This window comes from Staurois parvus, unplaced genomic scaffold (genome assembly GCF_062004578.1).
Source record: "Staurois parvus isolate SC_StPar_1 unplaced genomic scaffold, SC_StPar_1.0 ptg000058l, whole genome shotgun sequence".
NCBI classification, from domain to species: Eukaryota; Metazoa; Chordata; class Amphibia; order Anura; family Ranidae; genus Staurois; species Staurois parvus.
The window spans coordinates 6,347,732-6,363,990 of NW_028317854.1; the positions used below are offsets into that span (position 1 = coordinate 6,347,732).

Genomic DNA, 16,259 nt, shown 5'->3' on the forward strand with positions numbered 1-16,259 from the left:
ATAGTGGCATGCACAGTGACATGTATGTAATGTCTGTGGAATGCACTGAAATAGTTGTGGTACATCATAGTGAACTGATGAGTTTAAAATTGATGCACAAATGTGGGCCTAACAGTGGGGAAGAAAAAATGCCCTTGTTTTGGTGGCATCACTGGAATTAAAAATATCATAGTGTGTATATTTCTAGTTTTATGTTATGTCTGTGTTTTCTGCTTCTGTAAAACACAAAAAGGATTTTTAAAAAATATATCACAGTGTGGGTGGTTTCACCGGAAGTAAAAAAATGGCCCTGTATCAGTGGTGTCATGGGAAGGAAAAATGTCAAGCCTTGGTTTATGTCACTGGAAGTAAAAAAAACAAAAAAGTCCATGTCAGTGGTGTCACTGGAAGGAAAAATTGTCCCTGCACAGGGGGTGTCAATGGAAGGATAAATGTTCTAAGTTCTTATTTACATTTTGATGGGCAAAAGAGGAGGTTAAGCCTTGTTTTTATACCCCCTCCCTACATGGAAAAAAAATATATTTTAAAAATATTCCTCCCAAATATATTGACATATATTTGAAATACTACAATTTTGGCCATATTCAAAATATATATATATATATATATATATATATATATATATATATATATACTGCATGATGAACTTTTTATATATTACAAATATATGAAAGATATTTTTTAAAATATATATTTTTTAAATATATTTTTCAGATTTTTTTTAACGTATAAAAAAGTAATTTTAACATGTAAATGTAAATGCATTCCAAAATGTTTTTTATATATATTTATTTTGAAATATATTGGATATGGCCAAAATGATAGTATTTCAAATATATGTCAATTTATTTGGGAAGAATATTTTTAAAATATATTTAAAATATATTTTTCTTCCATATGGGTCCCCAAAGCAGCAATCACTCCTGTCAGGGAGGTGCAGGAGAAGCTCCCAATGTGCCACCCCCCATTATTAATACTGCACCCAGGGCATGTGGCCCTTCTGCTCCCCTCCTTGTCCCAGTCCTGCAGCAAGTACATGAAGAAGTTAAAGATGCTTTAAGATTCAGCTATGGCAGGGGTCTCCAAATTTTCTAAAGAAAGGGTCAATTTACTGCCCTTTAGACTTTAGGGGGGCCGGATTGTGCCCAGTGGGAGCAAGCCATGCCTGATGTTTGGTATTAAGTGGAGAAATACTTGGTGTGAATGGGAGGAATAGAGCCCAATTTTTGTTGTCAGTGGAAGGAATTATTCCCCATTGTTGGTGTCAGTGGCATGAATTATGCCCTATTGTTGGTGTCAGTGGCATGAATTATGCCCTATTGTTGGTGTCAGTGGCAGGAATAATTTCTCAAGGGCTCGATAAAGGCAAGCAAGGGCGACATCTGGCCCCAGGGCCGCAGTTTGGAGACAAATGAGCTATGGTATTGCAATGCTAACTGCTCACAAAAGATACACTTTTACTCTCTAGTAGAGATGTAAATAATAAATGATGCATACACAATAAACAATGTTGTTGCTGAGAGCCTGAAACATTTTCACTTTAAGTGGATGCTATTTGTGCGTCTTCATGGACTCGCAGCCCTGCCTGTTGCTTTGTAACTTATACCTGATGAGGGAAGCATTCTCTAACATTTCACGATGACTCAACTGTCATTCCTTTAAGGTTATAGACATTCCCCTCATTGGTTGACACACCTGCCATTATTGACTTAACATGTGTGTCCTGGATTACAGCTCTGCCTATCTTCCTCTTTCACTCCCATATACCTGTAGGAGAGATTATTGGCAGTACAGAACCCAGATAGAATTACATGCTCATGTGTTTTAACGACTCATTTTTCTTCATAATGTTTCTGATATCTGCAATCTATACCAAGCTGCGATGACAAGAAAACTGCAGAAATGACTCACTGGCGACAGGATCACTTTGTCAAATTGTTTGAAATCCCAAGGACAAGACAGATCGCTTCATTTTTATTTTGCTGTTGGTGTACTCTAGACAGATTACGGCAGAAAGCTGGAGCTTGAACTTTCCATATACGACTTACTGGATGCTGAAACGTTCTTTACAAATCGTGAAAACACTACTGTCTCATCTAAATATGTCCTATTTGTTAACATCAAGACATTGACAATTTTGAAAGCTGGTAAGGTAACATATTTATCACAAGGAACGATATATATGAATTATGCTGACGTGTATACTGTTCAATGGACTTGTGTAATACTGTATTTACTAAACAGGAAATGCTTACTGTAAGGAAAAAAAAATCAGATGAATTCTGATTCTTTCCCAAAGGCCGAGGAAATTAGGAAACAGGAAACCATCAATTAGTTTTATGAATCATAGATTTTTCTATAGTCACAGGGAATTGTTGAAAGGGGTGAGGGATGATAGATATCACATACTATGTAGATCAAAAAATAGGGATTGAAAATGTATAACTATTGTACATAAGCAAAATGCATCAAAATGATCATTTCCTATTTTATATCATTGATTTAAGAGTATCTAAACCCAAAACTAAAAATGTAATATATATCAAGTTACTAGTTCTTTGTGTGCAGGCTGCATTTGTTTTTTTAACCTCTTGCAAATGTGCGGCCTCCCGGCATCTGGGCCTTGACACCGAGCGGCCACACATTTGCAATTAGGAAAAACATATGTGCTGAAAGTGCACGCTCTGTGCGCTCCCAGCACACATGTCTGGTACTCACGGTACTGGTACTTTCCCGATCATGTGACGGCGAATCATGGTGGTCACGTGACCCTAAACCCCGCCTCCCGGCTTCTGAAACCCCTAAAGGGTTATGTTTCTTTTGCTTTATTTTGACCTGGTTATCCAGCAAATTACACACTTCCTGTCTCTGGTTGGCTATGTCACTCCTCCACTTTATCTATGGAAGGAGCCATGGTTGTCCCCCTAGGGTGCTTTCCTGATATGGACTACAAGCATGTCTGTATCTCTTCATCTCCATTACATGGAGGCAGAACCATTGGTAGTATAGAGATGATAGCTAGGAAAGAAGTTATTCTTTGTGCGTCTCACAGGAAGTGATCAGGTTCAAAATCTGGTGCAGCTCTCAAAACCAATTAGCTTCCAGGATTTATTGTCAAAACTTAATTTAATAAACTGACGTTAGAAGCAGACCATGCACAGCTGCACCAAATTCTGAGTACACCAGTTTTAGTAAATCTACCCCTGTATTCTTGGCAATATCAACAAGTATTTGCTGAAAATGTTCCTAGCTTGAAAGAAAAAAGAAAACTAATGCAGCCAACACATCTACAGACTGTAACCTGCAATATATTTTACACATTTGTTTATGGGTTTAGTTGTCCTTTAACCTGTTCACGCCGACAGTGGACAAATATGTGGTCTCTCGGCGGCTGGGCCTTGATGCCGCGCGGCCGCATATTTGCATACCAAAAGTAAAAAAAAACATGCGCAGAGAGCACACGCCCTCCATGCTCCTGCCACATTTATCGGCGTGTTATAGAAAGATCCCACTCACCACTTGCGATTGGGTCCTTTCCAGCCATGTGACCGCTGTGACAGCCAGGGAAAATGTCACCAGCACACCGAGGATCACCAATATGGGTCCAAAAGTTTTAGTGAATGATCACATAGATACAGCAAGGCAATGTTTTGGAGTCTCGCAGGACCCCTTCATCAGGCATGTGATGAAGGGGTCCTGCAAGACTCTGAAACGTTGCCTTGCTGTATCTATGTGATCGTTCATTAAAACTTTAGGACCCATATTGGTGATCCTTGGTGTGCTGGTGACATTTTCCCTGGCTGTCACAGCTGATCCCTGTCTCCCTTGCTGATTCTGTTCGGTTCCAGCCGACGGAAGCTGCAGCACCCACTTATACACACAGCCATTTTTAACGCAGGAACGTGTGCGTTTGGATTGTACACTTGTGCTGTGACAGCCAATCATGGCCGTCACATGACCAAGGGCGGACTGACAATTCATGGGGCCACCGGGCAATAGGGGGTCATGGGGCCCCTGTATCCTTGCCCACGCTCAAACCACACCCAAAAAAGGCTATGAAAGGTACCAGGGGCATCTCATGGGGCCCCCTTCTGACCCCGGACCCTTGGGCAGAGCCCGAGTTTTCAAATGGTCAGTCCGACCCTGCACATGACCCTAAACCCCACTCCGCCTCCTGGCGTCACAAACCCCTTAACCTCTTGGTGCCGGCCGCAAGCAAATGTGCGGCCTCCCGGCTCCTGAGCCTTGACACTGAGCGGCTGCACATTTGTGTGTAATTAAGAAAAACATATGTGTTGATAGCACGCGCCCCTGCGCTTTCCCAGCACACATGTCCGGTACTCACGGAAAGGTCCAGATCTCCTCCTGCAATCGGCACTTTTCCCGATCATGTGACCGCCCTGACAGCGAATCACGGCGGTCACATGACCCTAAAACCCCGCCCGCCTCCCGGCTTCTGAAAGCCTTAAAGGGCTGGGATGCTCCGGCGCCAAGGGGTTAAAGTACCTGGAGACGCTGGCTTCAACGGGTTAAAAGGTAAGCTGTTATAAATAAATTTAAATTTCCAGCTCATATTCTTTCCTAATACTTTATAACATTTGTAGCATGTTTTAAAAATTTAATCAGTGTTTAATTGTCACAGAATTTAAAAATTCATATGTCATAAAATTTTTGTAAACATTTATACAGAAGCTCAATTTCCAAATAATTATAGAATATTGTATTATCACGATTTTCACAAAGTGAATAAAAGGGCTGGTTTATACCAGAAAACGCACAGAAACGCGATGTGCTGAAATCACACCGCCCCAATAGTACTTTTGGAAACACACTCCAACTGAATCTTTTTTTATAATGCGATCCGCTGCAAGTAAGGCAGTGTGTTTGCGACCTCTGTTTGGGGTGTTGTTAACTTATTATTGCAGATCTCAACTGCAGTCTGTTTTGAATGCGATGCTGAAAGCATGCACGGTATGCGGGTTTCTCATCTCACGCTCCATGTGAACAGGCCCTGAGAGTTTTGAGTGAAGCTTTTAGTTCCCACTGCTTATAAAACATTATGAGACAGACATTTCTAAAGGGAACCTGTCACCAACAAAAAACTTTTGAACCTGCAGAAGTATGAAACTTAATTAAAACAACATATTCTCCCAGAGTTCATGTCTAGATAAATGTGAAACAAAAGTCATGCTATGTGCAGACATATTGTACTTTTATGCAGCATTTTGCAAAATCATCCTGACCACTGACCTTTTACTGTTATACTAATCTACAAGTTAATGTGCAATAGTGATTTCTGCAGTATCTCATTAATTTCTGCATCACTCTGATTTTTCCTAATATGTGACAGGATTGCTTTTAAAATACATATAATTAAGTCCTCATGCACACTGGACGTTTTGATAACACTGGTAACGTTAGCTGTGGAAAGTCACGTTAAAACCGTAAATTTTTTAGCTTTTTTTAGCATTTTTGCATTAGCGTCTAGCGGCGATTTGCCGTGTTTAGTGGCGTTTTTCCGCATTTGCGTTTTTTAGACTAAAAAAAATTTTTTGGGGTCAAAAAAACATCCAAAAACGCCAGTTTGCGGCAGTTTACCGTGTTTTTCAGCTTTTTTACACCTAAAAAACTCCTCTAAAAACTCACTAGTCCTGGGATTTTTTTTCCAGCCAAAAAACGTTGATTACAGTCTATGTGTGCATGGACAGATAGGATAACATGCTGGGGGGTTTACTAGCTGTAGAAAAAACAGCTAAAACAGCCGCTGTAAAAACGTCCAGTTTGCATGAGGACTACAGGAAATATCTACTTGAGTTAAACATATAATTTGATATACAATAACATATATAATCTAAGTCATTTTGTCAGTAAAGGCCCATGCAGACTAGTTAAATCTGTTGTAGTGCATTACTATACGCATCTTACCCTTTGCTGTGAAGCCAGCCTATCAATTTCAAATGGAATGCCAACACACAGATGCGAATGAACATTTTCAATGAAGCACAGCACAACGCACATAACGTCCACATCAGTGCATGGCAGTGTGCTACAAAACCGCAATGCCCAATCTTGCACAGCCTAGTCTAGGTGTTTCAGGGTGCCATTTAAAATGAACAGCATTCAGTGCACCGGACTTACCCTTAGGTGAGTTACTGTGCATTGCGTTAACATGATTTACAGCTTGTTAACACAACAGAAAAATCTGAATGGGCCCTTATTGTACTTAAAAACTATAAAATTCCATTTTTCTTCCTAACCTATATAATTTTTACCTGGAGGGTGGGGGGTCAGCCTCAGGTTCCCAGAGGAGAATAATTAGGCTGAACTGTCTATCCAAAGTCTGGGAGAGGAGGAGTAGGATGTGGTGCAACCACTTTAGGATGCCCGAGCTGTATTGCTCATGCCTCTTAAGTGGCTGCCAGCCAGGCTACACTAGCCGTCACCATGGACACATGCATGGGGAAAATGGAACCCCACATCCCCCTCCACCCCTTATCTATGCTTTATACATCTGCTATTAACCAAAGCAAAGGTAGAGTTTACATTTTGTAGTTTGAAAATCAGATTACCCAGAATCCTCAGTACTTGCTAATGTGTTTCGCTTACTGCCTAGAAGTGTGCATCAGGTCAAACTACAGGCCTCATCCATAGTGTACAGCATTGACTCTGATCCTATTTTCTGAATCCTTTTCCAATCTTCCTCTGTTCATTTTTGGTGAGCCTGTGCAAATTGTAGCCTCCATTTCCTGTTCTAAGCTGACAGGAGTGGCACCAGGTGTAACATTCTGCTGCTGTAGCCCATCTGCTTCAAGGTTCGACATATTGTGCATTAAGAGATGGTATTCTACATACCTTGGTTGTAACGAGTGGTAATTTGAGTTACTGTTGCCTTTCTATCATCTCAAACCAGTCTGCCCATTCTCCTCTGACCTCCAATATCAACAGGGCATTTTCGTCCAAACAACTGTTGCTCACTGGATATTTCCTCTTTTTTGGACCATTCTCTGTAAATCCTAGAGATGTTATGCGTGAAAATCCCAGTAGATCAGTTTTTGAAATACTCCTACCAGCCCGTCTGGCACCAACAACCATGCCATGTTCAAAAGCTGTTAAATCTCTTCAGCAAGTCGTCTTCACCATGTCTAGAAGCCTAAATTAATATTATTATTATTATACAGTATTTATAAAGCGCCAACAGTTCGCTCAGCGCTCTACATTGTGAAGGGAGACAGAACATGCGACAGTACAATAACAATACAATGCGATACACGAGGGGATCGAGGGCCCTGCTCTTTCGAGCTTACAATCTAGGAGGGAGGGGATAGTGGTACAGGAGGAGATAGCTGTGGGGGATGGAGTGGTAGGAAGAGTGGAGGAGGTCGGAAATTAGCGGGGGGTGGGGTAGGCTTCCCTGAAGAGGTGGGTTTTCAGGGTGCATCTTAACCCCTTGACGCCGACGTAACACAAATATGCGGCCTCACGGACCTGGGCTTTTTTCCGTGGGGCCGCATATTTGCGTACCTGTCTTTGTGTTGGGAGCGCGCCCCTCAGTGCGCTCCCAGCACCGAGACCGCGGTGTCACTGAGAGCACCGGGTCCCGTTCTAACGATCGGGACCCGGGACTCCCGGTCCCGGGTCACATGATCGCTGTGATAGCCTCTGATTGGCTATCACAGTGATCAGTCACTGTGCAGCCCGGCCCCCTTGTTTTTTTTTTCTCTCTCTCTCTATGAATGGAGAAGAGAGATACATTGTATCTCTCGAACTCCTGTCAGAGAGAAGAAAAAAAAAAGTTTGTTAAAAAAAAAAAAAAAAGATAAATAAATAAATATTAAAAAAATAAAAGAAAAAATAAAAAAAAATACCTAGATCAAGGTTTGATCTAGTTCAGTGCCAGGGTTAGTGTTTAGGTCAGGGTCAAGGTCAAAGGTCAGGGTCAAAGGTCAAGGTCAGGATTTAAAAAAAATTGGTATCAGTGTCAGTTAGTGTTAATGTCAGTGTCAGTTAGTGTTAGTGTGTTTTAGGTAAAAAAAAAAAAAAAAAGACAAAAACAAAATGCGCACTATGGTTTCTGGGCTGTACTACGGGTACAAACAACAAATAACATACACATATATGGTATCGCTACGATCGTCAAGAGCTGGAGAATTTATTTTGGGTTGCTGTTTGGTGGTAGGTTATGGTCATAACAAGAAACACATAGCTAAATAAAAAAAAAAGGATTTTTTTTACTATTTTTGGCCAGTTTTCCTTTGATAATAAAAAAAAATCAGGAGATATCCATTACCATTTACCACCAAATGAAAGCCCAATTTGTCCTGAAAAAATCAAGGTATAATCCACCTGGATGTGCAAAGTAGTTGTGATGATATGTACGGTTTTGCTATCACATGTCAACGGTGCAGAATTGTGCTTAGGCATTTAGATTTGTTTTACCCTTAGGCGTGAAGGGGTTAAGGAGAGGAGAGTAGGTGATAGTCTGATGGATTGGGGTAGGGAGTTCCAGAAGATGGGTGACACCCTGGAGAAATCCTGGAGGCGGGCATGGGAGGAGGAGACCAGGGAACTAGAGAGAAGGAGGTTTTGTGAGGAGCGGAGTGTGCATGTTGGGTGGTAAATGCATTGAGTTGCTGCCATGTGATTGGCTGATTAACAATTTGTGTTACCAAGCAATTGAACAGGTGTACCTAATAAAGTGGCCGGTCAGTGTATATACTGTAGTTGAATTTGTTTTCATTCTGGAACTGTAAATATGCCTCAGGAAAGATGTAGATATAATTCAAGGATGTGGCATTTGTATGAAAATAAATATACAGTAGTATTTACACAACTTATACATGACTTGGCAAATGACACTCTAAAGTATTTAGCAAATGTCCTGGCTGGAATGCTAACATTTCTCCGGCAAATCACTGCCAAAAATATATAGGGCATGAGTAAGTGGTGCTCAAAGTGCTTAACAGAACTTTGCTGGCCATAAACATGGGGAGAGTGAACAAAACGAATGCAGGAATCAAGCTTCAATGATGATTAAGTGGCATTGATTTCATTCTGTGATTCATTGCTAGGACATTGTAGGAATGTTTTATTAATCCAGCATAATGATCTCTACCAGTTAATATGTCGGTGTAGTAATAGGTGTGCTCCTGCTTTGTAATAATCTTTTCATTTAGAAAGAAGATATATATATATATATATATATATATATATATATATATATATATATGTACGTACACACACTATATTGCCAAATGTATTGGCACACCTGCCTTTATATGCACTTTAATTGGCATCCCAGTCTTAGTCCGTAGGGTTCAATATTGAGTTGGCCCACCCTTTGTAGCTATAACAGCTTCAACTCTTCTGGGAAGGCTGTCTACAAGGTTTAGGAGTGTGTCTATGGGAATGTTTGACCGTTCTTCCAGAAGCACATTTGTGATCTCAGGCACTGATGTCGGATGAGAAGGCCTGGCTCGCAGTCTCCACTCTAATTCATCCAAAAGGTGTTCTGTCGGGTTGAGGTCAGGACTCTGTGCAGGCCAGTCAAGTTCCTCCACCCCAAACTCACTCATCCATGTCTTTATGGACCTTGCTTTGTGCACTGGTGCGCAGTCATGTTGGAACAGGAAGGGGCCATCCCAAAACTGTTCCCACAAAGTTGGGAGCATGAAATGTCCAAAATGTCTTGGTATGCTGACATCTTAAGAGTTCCCTTCACTGGAACTAAGGGCCCAAGCCCAACCCCTGGAAAAAAAAACCCCCACCATAATCCCCCCTTCACCAAACATTACACTTGGCACAATGCAGTCAGGCAAGTACCATTTTCCTGACAACTGCCAAACCCAGACACGTCCATCAGATTGCCAGACAGAAAAGCATGATTTGTCACTCCAGAGAACATGTCTACGCTACTCTAGAGTCCAGCTTTACACCACTGCATTCAAAGCTTTGCATTGCACTTGTTGATGTAAGGCTTGGATGCAGTTGCTCGGTCATTGAAACCCATTCCATGAAGCTCTGTATGCACTGTTGTTCTGCTAATCTGAAGGCCACACAAAGTTTGGAGGTCTTTAGTTATTGACTCTGCAGACAGTTGGCTACTCCATTGCACTGTGCTGACCCTGCTCTGTCATTTTACGTGGCCCACCACTCCAAGGCTGAGTTGTTGTTGTTCCCATTTGCTTCCACTTTGTTATAATACCACTAACGGTTGACCTTGGAATATTTAATAGCAAAGAAATTCCACGGATGGACTTATTGCACAGGTGGCAACCTACCATGGTACCACACTTAAATTCACCGAGCTCCTGAGAGCAACCCATTCTTTCACAAATGTTTATAGAAGCAGTCTGCATGCCTAGGAGCTTGATTTTATACACCTGTGGCCATGGAGATGATTGGAACACCTGAATCCAATGATTTGGAGGGCTGGCCCAATACTTTTGGCAATATAGTGAATATATGTTTCTAACTGTAGACACCCTATAACATGTTGGAATTGCTATGATTTGCTGAAAAAGCTCAATAGCTCAGCCTCAAAAGACAGACATTGTAAATGAGTCCTCTCTCTACAGACTTTCAATCAGAAAGACAATCTGAACGCAAACTGCTGTGTTATTTGTAAAACAAACAATTCTCTGTGACACCAGTGTCGTGTTCATTGGTAATAAATATGAAAACTACAGTATAAAAAATTGCATACAGTTTCCTGTAGAATGAGCTGGTCCTCTGAGTGCTGGCCCTGATTTAGAATGGCTCATTTTCATTGTAAGGTTCCTATGGACCCACCATTGCATGTACAGTATTAAAGTGCCATACACATGTAAGTGCTATTTTAATTGTTTTTTACCTAATAAATATGGTGTTACGCTATGGAAGTTTCCCTTTGATGTTTTTACTGTGGTGGAGGAGTACTGTGGAGGTTCTGGAGGAGTTTTGTCACAAACGATTGATCTAGAGGTGTTTCCACTATGGAGTCTGTCATCAGGGTATAGAGGTGTCAAGACTACACGGACGGCCAACTTTCCTGCAGGAAAGTGCTGCAACATCTCATGCGATATTTGACCTACCATTCCATGTGGTCAATTATCTGTGGTGAGTAGGGCTCTAGAGGGGGGCACTAATTGGAGCACAACGCACAGAGAATTGCTGTGAGAGGAAGATTTACTACTGTATCACTTAATATTCACACCCGATGCGGATGGGGGTTTCTTTGGGGTTTTTTTTGGAACTTTTATATGTTTGCACAATTATTGGGAATTTAATATATAGATTGTTTTACACAATTTCACTGTATACACAGTTTCATGGCATTGTATATGTGCTATTTTAGCACTATTGTCGTTTAGGCACCATGTATTTACTTATTGGTTTACTTGGGAGTCACTGGAGAGGAGGGATATAATTGCCAGTCACAGGGCATTATGGCACATGCACATTTGTGGGGGCCCTTTGTGTAGTAGGGAGTTCATTCATTTATTTAATTAATTATTTAAAGTAGTTTTTGGGAGAGGCAGCGCAGCAATTTTTATATTTTAATTATTTTGTGTCCATAACAATTTGTTAATTTCTTAAAATGTGCACTTTGTACTAACAAATTATGTAAAACCCCCAAATAATTATATATTTTGTGAATGCAGATACCATGTAGAATAAAATAATGGCAGATGCAATTTTGTATTTTGCACAACATTTGCGTACATGTTTATCAAAACTAATTTCAGAAAAAAATACACTTTTTGAATTTTAGTGCACAGAAACACAATAGGATATCCAGCTGCCAGTGATTACACAATGCATTGAATGTCATGTGTAAAGCTTCTACATGTTGGTCTAATAAATTGATATTGTAGATTTTGCAGCTTATGTGTATCCACTGTAAAGCTTATTGTATATACTATGAATGATTATAACTAGTGAAGACAAAAATCAGAAAAAAAAAACCTATGGATTGTAGGAATGAAAATGAATACATTTTATTCTCCATTATTAGGTGCAGTCTTTTAACACAAAAGTATTTGTGAATAAAATTTAAGCTAAAAATGCTATATTTTAACACTCTTGCTGTCCACGTACAGTATTTGGGTCTTTGCTATGGTGATTTTTATTATGTTTTCCTATTTTAACCATTCTAATTTTCTATAATTCCTTGTCTAGGTACAGATACACTGTGAACATTTTGATGCTTTGTGCCTAGTACTGTCACTTTTAAGCTTCCTATCTGATGTATTCTATTCTTAGAGAATTAAAATGAAAATGTGTTTTATTTGATGCTGTTAGAACAATGATATTTTAAACCAAATTCTGTCCAAATAACAAAATACATAAATATGATGCAAACTGTCTTAGGTAGCATTTGTGATTCTGATTAGCCACCTTTTGAAATTCACAAACATCTACCACACACCATAGCTAGAATGCTCTATGACTGTTAAGAAAAAAAGCCATGTCACTTCCCTCCTGGAAGCATGTTCACGGCATTGGTACTGGGGAATGCAGTACAGCTTAGTCAATCTGAGTTCTACCATGCAGGAATTTACATGAATTCATGTTCTTCAGACTTCTGTAATATGAATTATTTTTTTCTGTCCTAGGATACACTTGGTGTCTGCCTCATCAGCTGTGTCCATCCGGGGGCTGAAGAAGAAAAAGCAGCAAAAGACATTTAAGGTTAAGGTTGTAACAATGGAAGCTGAATTGGAATTCAGTTGTGAGGTTCGTTTTAAAGCCTTGTCTAGTTATTTAGGCATATATTGTTGGCCATTCATGAGCAACAGATAACTCGTGATAACAGAGATATCCACATTTAAATATCGAAAGTATATGACATTGATTATATTTTAGAAAACTGTCAATATGGGGCCCCCTTCATTTAAAGGCCACACATTTAAAGGGATACAAAAATAGAGTTTTGGCCCTTCCATCTCCTCTTTACTAAGTCATGCGTGTTATTGGTGGGGTTGGACACAAATACAGTAAAACTCCCACTTACTCTGAATAATCCTAAAGAACAGACAGCAAGTTATTCAGGTTGTTTGGTGTAGAAGATCAGATCATCTGCATATTAGCAGCCCACACAGTTACAATTAGTGACAGCCTTAATAGATTACAGATAGAGATCTAAACCAATCTGCACTTATAAACTAAAAGAATCATTTTGTGTTGGTTCAAATTTTTCTTTCAATGAAATTGATAGGATTAAGATAATAACAGTAGATGTGCATTTATTGTTTGCTCAGTATTTGTTATACTTGAATTTTAAATTAGATTTTGATGACCTCTCATGCCCCATTCACACGAAGAGTCCGATCAGGTCGGCTTAGCAGTTTTTCAGGCAGACCTGATTGGACGGTCCATTCACCCCTATGGACTGGGGGGTGTAAATGGACTTGCGTTGTTTACACCCACCTACCTTCAATCCAATCCGGTCTGCTAAAGAAAAGAGGAAGGGGATCCATGGATCAGATCGGTGGGCAGTCAGGTGTAAACAGACAATGGAGTCCGTTTACACCTGGCCACTCATAGAGCAGAGCAGGCTGTGTCCGTGTCCACTCTGCATAAACTGAGTAGACACAGACCTGTCATCCATGCTGCTGATCCCTGCTGATCAAAACAGAGTCAACCCTGTGTGAAAGGGACCTTATGTAGAAAACTCTGAGTGTCTAAAAAAAGTTAGCTCTGATTTACTGCTAATGTTTTGCACATAGGCACATTATTTGTCTTCTATTGTAAGTCATTTAGAGATGGAAAATTAGATGCAACACGCAATGATTTGTGTACATACACATGTTTATTATTTATTATTTATTTCAGGTACTTATATAGATCACCTGCCCCAGTGCCCACCTTTATGTCACGATGCATATATGACATTTTATAAAGCTTTTGTCCTTTATTAGGACTGACAGCCAAATGAGCATGGGAATGTTAAATGCAGAAAGGTGGAACAAATATTACCTTAAAGTGTTACTAAACCCACAACAGTAAAATCAATCTATATATGCAGTAAAGCATACTTGTTACACTGACTGTCAAACCTAAGGGGTTAATCCTCTGCACTGTGTAAAAACACTGTTTGATCGTGTCTTCTTTGATCCTCCTCTTCTTCCAGTGTCTCCCTCTTATCTCCTGATAGGACATATCGTGCAGAGTCACTCTACACATGCTTAGTTTGGAGTTTATTGCTAGAGAGGGTTTTTTTTTCTTTGGAGAGAGCATGTGATTAGCACAGGGCCAATCAGCACTTTCCAGACAGAGGTCAGGGGTTCTGCATCCTCCTAGAGCAAAATGAAAACTCCTCCTACAAGCTTTAACATGTGCTCTGCTGGACACTGATAGAAGTCACAAGACTGCTCTAACTGCTGATGAGAAAAGGTATTTAGCAGTTTATATTTACTAAAATAATTGCACTTCCATGTTCCGGGTACTGTGCTTAAAGCTGCCTTTTTCTCAGTACATTGCAGTGCAAGGGAACAACACCCAAGTCTGGTTCCACTTACAGGGAAATTACTTGTCCTTCTTTCTTCCTTTACTTGCATTAATCCTTTGAGGGACTGTTACCTTCATCCCTCCCTACTTGTGCACTAACTGGGCCCCAACAAGTGCGCAGAAGATTCCTCACTGCATTCCAAGGGACATTGACTACCCTGTTCAAAGAGCTCTTTTGAATCTCAGATTTAAACCTTGCCATCGGATTCTGAGGGCCCAAAGTGAGCTAGTTCAATCTTTGGTAGTTTTCCTCGCTCACTGGGCATTAGAAACACCTCAGATTGGAGATATTAGGTAAACTTCTGAAAATCAGGCTTGCTAACACTAATTGAGATTCTGCAGTATGTATATTTTCTTTGCTTAAAGTTGTTAAGAGTGACAATTGCTATTACACTCACCTATACTACATTATGCTGTTTAACAGAGCTTACATTGAAGTCTAATATAAACATCATACTAGTTTACTCTAGTCTGTGTCTGAGTCTACTTTCTGGTGCTAATTTACACTAGTTAAAAGAGTACTGTGGTGCCAGCAGGGGTTGGGCTTTCAGAAAGGGGTACAGAACGACAGGAAGCCCGAAAATAACTCAGCAACTCCTAAGGGGGTAGTACTACACTTCCATTACATGAACAATATTGGATTATTGGGGACTAAAACACTTATCCAAAGTAGCCTCTACAGTGATGGAGCTTGTATATGTTAAAAAAATCCTCAACAACCCACCTAACAGGGCTTTCTTCCACCCCCATGCCCCATAGCAGCCGTGTGGGCTGCTATGGCTGCTGTCTATGCCTCTGCTTGGATCAGTTTTTTAAATTTCCTCTTTGTACAACTACTTACATTTAAACTATTCACTCCAGGGGGAAGACTTGCTGCTCCAGCAGCTTCTGCAGTAGAGCTAAGCAGGCAAGTAATGTGGTTTCTGCATATCCCCCCTGCTCTTGGTGATGCATGTTACATTATATCAGTGTTTCTCAACTCCAGTCCTCATGAACCCCCAACAGGTCATGTTTTCAGGATTTCCCTCAGATGAAACAGCTGTGGTAATTACTAAGGCAGTGAAACTGATCAAATCACCTGTGCAAAATAATGGAAATCCTGAAAACATGACCTGTTGGGGGTCCATGAGGACTGGAGTTGAGATACACTGCATTATATGAACAAGAACAGGACATTTCTGGATCTGCTTTGGAAGCTGCTGTGACAACATATCTTAACATGATCATTTTTGTTTTATTGTAAGTATTTTGACATTATTGTAATAAAACGAAACATAGAGCTAAAATGGCACAGCTAAGGAGGGGTACATGAAGGGAAAGGGGGATTTATAACAGCCAGAAGTAGAGAGCATCCACTAGAGCAGTGGTCTCCAAACTATGGTCCTGGGGCCAGATGTGACCCTTTGCCTGCTTTAATCTGGCTCGTGGGCCCTTATTCCCCCCACTGTCAGCAACAGTGGGGCATAGTTCCTGCCACTGCCACTGACAACGGGCTCTATTCCTCCCACTCACACCAATGATAGGCCACTTTTCCTCCCACTCACACCAATAATGGGGCACGATTCCTCCCACTGACACCATTAATAGGCCACTATTCCTCCTACTCACACCAATGGTGGGGTACGATTCCTCCCACTCACACCAATGATGTGGCACGATTCCTCCCACTGACACCAATGATGGGGCACTATTTCTCCCACTGACACCAATGATGGGGCACTATTTCTCCCACTGACACCAATGATGGGACAATATTCCTCCCACTGATAACA

General features: G+C 40.6%; 1 protein-coding gene across 1 annotated transcript in view; it reads left to right on the forward strand.

Moving 5' to 3' along the window:
- The first annotated feature begins 1,738 nt into the window (after positions 1–1,738).
- LOC149469874 (merlin-like) overlaps positions 1,739–16,259 on the forward strand; it is a 97,645-nt gene continuing 83,124 nt past the window's right edge. The window contains exons 1-2 of the mRNA XM_089668478.1: positions 1,739–2,147; positions 12,594–12,714. Coding sequence (XP_089524604.1) covers positions 12,685–12,714 — 30 coding nt within the window. The 5' untranslated portion in view covers positions 1,739–2,147; positions 12,594–12,684. The remainder of the gene's footprint in view (positions 2,148–12,593; positions 12,715–16,259) is intronic.